General features: G+C 30.6%; 1 protein-coding gene across 1 annotated transcript; it reads left to right on the top strand.

Moving 5' to 3' along the window:
- Positions 1-1,190: 1,190 nt before the first annotated feature.
- Positions 1,191-2,841, top strand: LOC107887742 (transcription factor bHLH94). Its single transcript, XM_016811975.2, has 3 exons — positions 1,191-1,885; positions 1,962-2,372; positions 2,470-2,841. The coding sequence occupies exons 1-3, from the start codon at positions 1,448-1,450 to the stop codon at positions 2,563-2,565; spliced, it is 945 nt and encodes a 314-aa protein (XP_016667464.2). The 5' UTR covers positions 1,191-1,447; the 3' UTR covers positions 2,566-2,841.
- Positions 2,842-9,137: the final 6,296 nt, after the last annotated feature.

Here is a 9,137-nt window from a genome sequence, read left to right as displayed (position 1 = left end):
ACATCATTGTATTTAAGTGGTAAAATAAGATTACATTTTAATTTTTTTAAAAAAATTATAAATGCAAAAACATAGTAAAAATTTTAAAAAATATATAAAAGAAAAACAAGATCCAATTATTTAAATTTAAAAATCACATGTCATCTGTGACGAACAATGCCTTCTAACTTTCTAAACACCTTAAGGAAAAGAAAATTAAAATGAAGAAGTGTTAAGTGTGAGGCATCGTTTGTTGTTTTTCTAGCCCTCTTTTTTCAAAATATGGCAAGAATCTCTGCAAATGTCAGCCTTTCAATTTCATTTCTTTATTATTATTTCTCTTGTATCAATGTAATTCGTACGTCCGACCGTATTATTACCAAATGACAAGGAGCAACTCCTCTCTTCCTTGTAATTCAAACCCTCTCTATCTACTCCACGCGCAACCTAATTTCGCCTCCTTCATGTTCATCACTATTCTTAATAAGGAATAACAAAAATCAAGACTTCACCCATAAAACATTCCTTGAAAATGATGAACAAAATAGGGTTCAACTTGGGGTGGGATTTCTTCACCCATTGCATTAAGCTACATATGTTGATATAAAAGTATTACTACAAGAGATTTTGTTCGAAAAAATGTCTAGAGATGTCATGGCATGGAATCGCTCCATGATCATTACTCTTCCACGATACACTCTCTATAATAGTAGGATAAAACTATGACGATATTTAACAGAGGCGTAATCAAGACGTAGGCAAGACCCCTCTTTATCCACATAGCCAAATGGTAGAATTGCAATATAATGCAGTAAAACCTTAAATTTTTGAGATGATAAGATTGGCTAATTTTTTCCCTAGACATGACCTGATTTTGTTCACAAAGATGAATGTGAATAGGGTGATAAGAAAAAAGATCTAGTAGTTAATAGAATGTTATGGACAAAAAAAAAGGTGTTATCCATAATTTCTAAAAGGGGTTTTTATCCAAAAATTAATTAAATCTCCTAAATATCTTCCATCATTTTCATTATTTATTTCAAAGTGTCTTTTTCATATATTTCTTGAAAAGGTTTTCTTTTCCTTGAAAAAATAATTTCCATCATTTAAGCCAATGGTAGACAAAGTGTGGCTCACAAGAGGAGAGCATGTTGGCTTCATACCTACGAATAAGTTCAAAAATGAAAAATGATATTTTTTATACCCTTTTTTCCTTTGCTTTCTCTCTCTCTCTCTCTCTCTCTCTCATATTTTTGTATGTTTTATTATTTTTCTTTTGGGGTTCATCAAATGCCTTTAAAAAGCTCATTTCTCCACCCCCAAAGTTGAACCCCTCAAGGCTAAGATCCCCAACTCTTTTTGTTTTTTTGTTCTTGTTTTGGCCTTTGGGTATCTTATTTAAACAATAATAATAAACCCTTTCTTTAGTTTTTTTCTTCTTTTTTGAAAGAGAAAGGAGAAAAGAAAAATGGCACTAGAAGCTGTTGTTTTTCAGCAAGATTTGTTTGGTTACAACAGCAAAGATCTATACAGCTTGTTGGGAGGGAATTTGAGCTATGAAGACATACATTTTCCTCATCACAATCAAACATCTGATGAAGCTAATAATAATTTCGTTAATGGCGGAGATAGTTATTGGGTTTCTTCTTCTTCTTCACCAACTTCAATGGCTCCGCCACCACCACCTGATGAAGCTACTAATAATAATGTTAATGGATCATCATCTTCAGCTTTGGATACTTCAACTAGTCGTCCTAAGAGACGTCGACTCAAGACCCGTAAAAACAAAGAAGAGATTGAGAATCAAAGAATGACCCACATTGCTGTTGAACGTAATAGGAGAAGACAAATGAATGAATATCTTTCTGTTCTTCGTTCTCTCATGCCTGAATCTTATGTTCAAAGGGTATTTTTAATTTTTTTTTCTTTCTTAACCTTATGTTCTAAAAAGTCTTTTGCTTACCAAGAATGTTAATATTTAGGGAGATCAAGCTTCAATTATAGGAGGAGCTATCAATTTCGTGAAGGAGCTTGAGCACTGTGTTCAATTGTTAAGTGCTAAGAAAGAAACAAAGGAAAGACCAAATGGGAGTAATAGTGGCTGTTCATCGCCTTTTTGTGAGTTCTTCACATTCCCACAGTATTCAACGAGCTCGACTCGGGGTGATAATAATTCCATCCCCATGAATGAGTCAATGGTTGAGACCCGATCTGCGATAGCTGACATAGAAGTTACCATGGTGGAGAGCCATGCAAACCTCAAAATAAGGTCGAAAAAGGGACCAGCACAGCTCTTGAAACTGGTTTCAGGTTTGAATAGTATGCGTCTCAATATCCTCCATCTCAATGTCACAACTGTTGATCAAACTGTACTCTATTCTCTCAGTGTCAAGGTTAGCAATACCATATATAGATACATACATACACACATATATATACAGTTTGTAGACTTGTAGCAAAATTTAGTAAAATTGGTTTTGGAAAATGCAGGTAGAAGATGATTGCAAGCTGACTTCAGTGGATGATATTGCAACAGCAGTAAATCAGTTGTTAGGTAGGATTCAAGAAGAAGCTGTGTTGAATTGAAAACAATTTCCATGATTTTAATTTACCATCCCACTGTAATTTGTCTTTCTTTTTTTCTTTTTAATTTCCACCTTCATATGTTACTTATATGAAAGTTTTTTCACCTTCGGGTTGTTTCCCTGAAATTGCTTAATATTTGCCACTAATCCTCTCTCTCTCCAATTTCTTTTAGTACTGTAGTTTGTTGTAGGCCAATTTACCATGAGCTGTATTAGAAAAAGCTTCTGTTGGTTTCCCAAGAATCATGTAATTTTCAAATAAACCAATTTTATTTTATTTTTCCTTTTTATGTTTTTTTATTGATGTGGTTGGTAGGAATAATGAAAAAGTTTAAAAGTATTTTTTTTATTTGATTCTTTGTGAGATTAAGAGTATAATCCTTTCCTAGTTTATAATTAATAAGATAATATATTTTAACACACTTGAACTCACATCTTCATGTATTAATAATAATATTCTTATCTCCAATAAGTGCATATAATACACCAACCATAACAAAAGACAAGTCAATTCTAACTTTATTCTATAATACTAAGAAGGGAAATTATTCGAATCCCATTAGGCTTGATGAAAAATTTGCTTATTCATATGATTTGAGAATACCTACTTACCCCCCCCCCAAAAAAAAACATCTACAACCTCTAAAATTAATAAATAAATTTTATATAGAATAACACACTTTTATCCTTTACTAGTTAATTTTTTTTCAAGCTTTATATTTAATAAGTTCCAATTAAAAATAAAAAAAAATTATTAGTTATTTCAAGTTTGTTTTTGTAATTATAATATAATTATAATTTCAATTTCAAAGAATGTATCCAAATAACTATAACCAGAATCATTATAAAAACAAGATTAGGCGGATAATCACAATATATCCATATTTATACCAAAATAAATATATAGAAAGTTCACATATAGTGAGACATAAACCAAAATTGATATTAGCTCAGAACCTACACATGATTTAGACAAAATGATACTCAAAACTGAAATCTTAAAGTTCTCAAGCCTTAACCTTGACATTAGGCTAAGGCCTTATTGACGGAGCCTGACGTGAAAGCATCTATCAAGTGCTTAATAAGACAAAGCATGCGGACACATAAAGTTCACCTATCAAGAAAATATTAACATTTGTTTTTGGTGGGATTTGAATTCATGCCTTATAGCATATAGTATACTTAAGGGTAATTGCACTACCACTTGAACTAGCAATGATAATTATATTTTGCTTTTATCAATCTCTTTCACTTGTTTCTTGTTTTACAATTTTTTTTTTATATAAATACATGTTAAATATATAATTATTTAATTATACTATTAACTTTGGAATATTGTTTTACTTTTATATTTTAATCAAATTTTTTATAAAAATATTTTTAATAATAGTAAGTAGTTAAATTTATATAAAATAATTTAATGAGTACATCTCAAAGTTAATAAATAAATCCAAAAAAAAATTATAAGAAGTAATTTTACTCTTTCTTTTCTTTTACCCTACTAATAATGTATGTCATAGACTGATGTTGGGCAACTTAACATGGTTCCACCTTTTTATTTATTTACTTTTTGGATACAACCTTGTCAATGTCACTAATATTGTTTATTGTTCTTCAATAATTTAAAGTGATTATGATTCATAATCCAAAATTACAATAGCAAAATCCACCCAAATTACAATAGCAGTTAGATAAATGGCCCAAGGCAACTTACTAGTATTTATGATTGGGTATCTATAATCAACACCAGTAATTAGTCTTTTTGTAATGAATATTCTTTAAAAAAAATAAACGATTGATCATGAAGTGACAATCAAGTTATATAATAATTTAATTCGGTTGTGCAGTACATTAAAGTTAAGTGGAGCATTCAAAGAACCATTGAGAGAAAAGCCTGGCTTCAAGAATTTTCTTCTCAACAGAAGTTCAAAGGAGACTATGACCACTTATGAAAGGTGAAGTACCAAAACAAAGGCTGTCATATAAACAGCTTTAGAAAGCCTATTTTCCTCTTTACTCCAACCTTGGTTTAAAAAACAATAATAAAGTAACCTTATGATGAAACACTAGACTTAGTAAATTAGAAGCCAAAATTATATATGATGAAAATTTGTTGTGAACCCAAATTTTATTATTTTTACCTAATTAACGATGATGGGTTATTTTTTTTCACACCAAATTTCAAATCAAAATCATTTGTGTATCGAGGATTATCACGGCCCCGTGAAGTTTGTACGACGTTCATGGTCGAATCCCAATGCAAGAGAGAAATAAAAAGAAAAGGTGATATGTTGTGGGGTTTTGATTGTCTTTTAGACAGCAGCAGAACATAGAAATAGTATAAAGCCTTTTTTTGATTATATTGGTGTCTTTCAAATCATGCAACACAAATGTATTTTAAGGAATGTGATTAAATGATCTAATTTGAATTAATATATATATATAATCTAAGTGTGAATGCAAAAATGGGTGGTTTGGGGTATTAAGAAAAATAGTTGTAGTAATAAACATGGACAACACTGTGATTGAAAAGAATGTAAAATGAACTAAAGAGGATGTTTTATTACTGTTTAACTTTACAGATGGACCACTAAATTAACTTATTTACAAAGTTAACCAAAAAACACTTTAAATACTCATCACTTTTCAAAAACCTTTAAATATAAGAATAAAATACATTTGAAAATCTTCTAACTCATAAAGGGGTGGAATTAAGTTATATATTTTTATAAAATTTAAAATATTAAATTAAAATTTTATAAATATTAAAGGATCAGAACATAAATTTATTATTTTAAAGAATTGAAACCTCTATTAAATCTTATTATTTCAACAAATCCACACACTCTTATATTAATTTTGATAAATCAAATTAAGATTCAATTTTTATTATGAAATTTTGTGAATATATGTCACTTTTCAATAGGGGAGTCTAAAGTCCCATGTAGGTGAACTACAAAAACATTGTTTTGTTTATCGATTATACCATCTAATATTTATTTTATTTTTTAAAAAATTATATATTTCATATATAACCCCCCCCCCAATTTTCTTTTGTTTCCCTTGTCGGTTTTATCTTCTTGTATTTTAGTGAGTAGAAATGATTCTAAGTTTCTCAACCCCAAATTCCTCTTTCTCTCCATTATTGTAATTAAATAATTTTTCAAATTAAGTAAAATTAGTGCATTAAATGTAATTTAAAATTTGTAATTATATCTACTCCTTGACTAATGTTTATAGAGTATAGACACTATAGTACACAGTGGATGCTCATCTTATTTTAAATTAAGTTTAACCTTTCTTATTTTTAATTAAATTTGATAAATTTACGTTTTAACCAATTTTTAGGGAAATGTTCGATTTTTGACGTAGAATTTTGGGGCATTTTAAATGGCCTAAAACTCATCCAACGAAAAGACCATGACAAGGTGATAATTTAATTGGATAGTTTGGTGATTGTTAAAGCTATACATAGAAGTGTTTTGAAGACTTCAAATTCTGCTCTCATCAAAAGAATCCACCGTATATTGTCTCAAGAAGGTCAGTGGATATTAAGATACATTCCTAGGGAGCACAATCAAAGCGCGAATTGTTTAGCCAAATTGGCCTTTGTAAAAAAAGGAAGTTTTACAACTGTTCGAGACCCCTCCACGAGAAGCATTAGAATTTCCTGAAGCAAACAAGGAAAGAAGTATTCATATCCTTCAATCTTTTTCTATGTAATTTAGTATAGTAATGTTTTTATATTCACAAAAAAAATTAACTCAATTTTATCTCAAATTTTTTTTCCCTAGTTTCACCTCTGCTTTTAGTCATCCTAACTTTAGAAGCAAATCATTATGATTTTAGTAAACAAAGCATTATGAAGTAGAATTTTTTTTTAAAATCGAAAAAGTAAGAGGAAATTGGATAGACAAAATTTCAAATGTTGCTAAATACAAGATATGACGATATATCTTCAGAGTAAAAATACCAAAAGAATAATATGCAATGGAACCAAAAAAGTTGTAAAGGGAAAAAACATAAAAGTTAATTATAGTGAAATCCTTCTATCAAACAGAATAAAGCAAAAGAGAAACTAATGTCACCAACAAGAAAAAAGTGACAAATTACCAAGAAAGAGGAAATTTGAAAAGGAAACTTTTAAACAACAATATATGATCTTTGAATAGGAATAAGTGGCCGAAAGATATATAAAGAAAATGGCTTTAAGATCAATATTAAGACGGGGGACCAAAATAATGTCCAATGATACAAATTTTCACTTGGGAAAAAGGTTTATGAGCTTTTCTTTGTTGATGTTTCTTTTGTAGACATCAACAATGACTAAAAAAAAGGAAAAAGATAAAGGGATGTTGGGAAATTGAGAATATATCGTTTTTTTTTAAATAAAATCGTTCAAACTAGAAGTATTCATAAATCGAGATGGATTCATGTGAGTAGGGTGTAACTAAAAAAGTCAGGAAGTGGCCTTGTCACCCTTAACTAAGGGGTATAATATTTGTTTTAGTCCTTTTTAATTATGAGGTATTCAAGTTAAGCCGCTTTTAAATAAGTTTTTTTAACTTTGCCCTCTCCCTAATGAATTGTTGGCTTCCCTCTATGTTGGGTATGTATGCCATTAATGCCATATATATATTGGAAGTTTGGACAGATATAAAATGTAGGACTTAATTTTTGCTCACATATGTATTTTTATTTTTTTTATATTTAATATTTCTTAATTATATATATTAAAAATTAAAAAAATAAGTGAACCTTGAACATTTGAACTTATGCTTAGCTCCTATTACACACGGATATAAATTTGTTACTTGAAGTAGGAATACTCTCATATGTTGAATTTGGAAAAATAGCTAAACCCTTCAACATATATAAGTTTACAAGAAAAAAAGAAATGTGTGTAGGTAATTATATGAAGAGAAATATGAAAGCAATGTATTTACGAAGTTGAATCAAATAATGCATGAAATCATCAAGTTGCGAAGGGAAATAAAACCGAATATTCGCTTGATTATTACCTTCTTTGTGATGAAATGATATGATATCAGAATAGGGAAGTTGTTTCACAAATTGCCACCAATATATATGTAAGCCATTAAAGACGTCAAAAAGCTAAATCATTACATAAAAGAAGGGTCAGTAGAAAGGTTCAATCGAAATTACAGTAAATATCAAGAATCTCAATATCAGTTATCTATAAGAAAATGATAGACACATCCTTGGATCAAATAGCTGAATTTCCATTTGTCATATCCACAATGGATATTTCTTGATCTAGTAGTTTCCATTGTCATAATAATCTATAGATCTCAATTCCACTTTAGACTGCTGGCAATGTCACAGGCACCCAAAACCATACTTCTTGCACCGATGCGTTGAATTTTATGAATAGCATTAACCCAAAACATTGAATGCTAAATAGTATCACTTCTTGAAATGCAATCCACGTATTGATGTTGATTTTTTTTTATATTTACGTTGTCTTTTTTTTTTTTGGTTATGACGTAACAATTATAGGAACAAGCGTTAGGGCCACGAGACTGACATGTTTGTTATTGTTGTTGCAACTAGAGCCCATTTCAGCACTTCTCTTCTTGTCGCATTATTTCCCTATCTCAATGTCTGAAAATGAATATCATTCGATATTCATCCGATGTCATCGGCAAGAATATTGCCCCGTTCCTTTTCTGTGTTCATTAGCCAGAATCGCTTAATGCCCTCCTGTTGCAAGCGAGTGAGGATTGTTTGAAATAGGCTTATATACGTTGTTATAGTCATGCTTGAAATATTATAGCCAACGATAACTGACTTGGTCGGAATGTCAAAGTTGAGACACTGAGATTTGAGGTTTAGGTTTCAGCTGTGTAAAACATATGCCGGTGAGTTTCTTTGTTGACTTAATTATTCGATTCAATGTAATACAGTGTACTGCAACCATGGGCACCGGCTTTCATCGTAGAGCAGGCATATCTGCACAATATGATTGTACTTTGGATTAGATTATGGAGTTTGCTACAAGTAATATACAAGAAAGCATTCTATGGGGGGCGGATTTGGAGGGGGCGGGGTGGCAGGGGCCCCGGCCCCTAAAATGTAATATTTTTATTTAGCCACTTAAATTTTTTTAAATTTTTTATTTAGTACTGGCACTAAGGGAAGTTTGCTAAGATGGTATTTTGCATTGATTTGCGTAATCCATTGATATCATAGATTTGGATTGATAATCACTTATAACCGGTTGAATATGAGGTCATGCCGTACATTTGTTTTTTAACTTTGGTCGTTAGAGCCACTTGAAAGAAGGGTGCCCCGAGAGCCTAAATGAGGTGAATAATGAAAGTAGCTTTGAGGTAGAGAAGCTACCAGATTGTCCATTAATTCCGTGGATAGAGGAAAAAGACTATGGCTCCTGAATGGTGAAGAGAGGCGGCAATAAAAACGGTGCGTTAGTCAGGGAGGAGTTATAGAAAAATCAAATTTTGATGACCTAATGTCAATACAAGATGGCGATTTAACAAGGATTAACTTGCCTTTGGGGAATTCAACTTTAAATGGGAAAATTAATGGTTA

Source organism: Gossypium hirsutum, chromosome A11 (genome assembly GCF_007990345.1).
Source record: "Gossypium hirsutum isolate 1008001.06 chromosome A11, Gossypium_hirsutum_v2.1, whole genome shotgun sequence".
Classification (NCBI taxonomy): Eukaryota; Viridiplantae; Streptophyta; class Magnoliopsida; order Malvales; family Malvaceae; genus Gossypium; species Gossypium hirsutum.
Note: the sequence above shows the minus strand (reverse complement) of the source record. Positions and strands in the feature narration are given on the sequence as shown.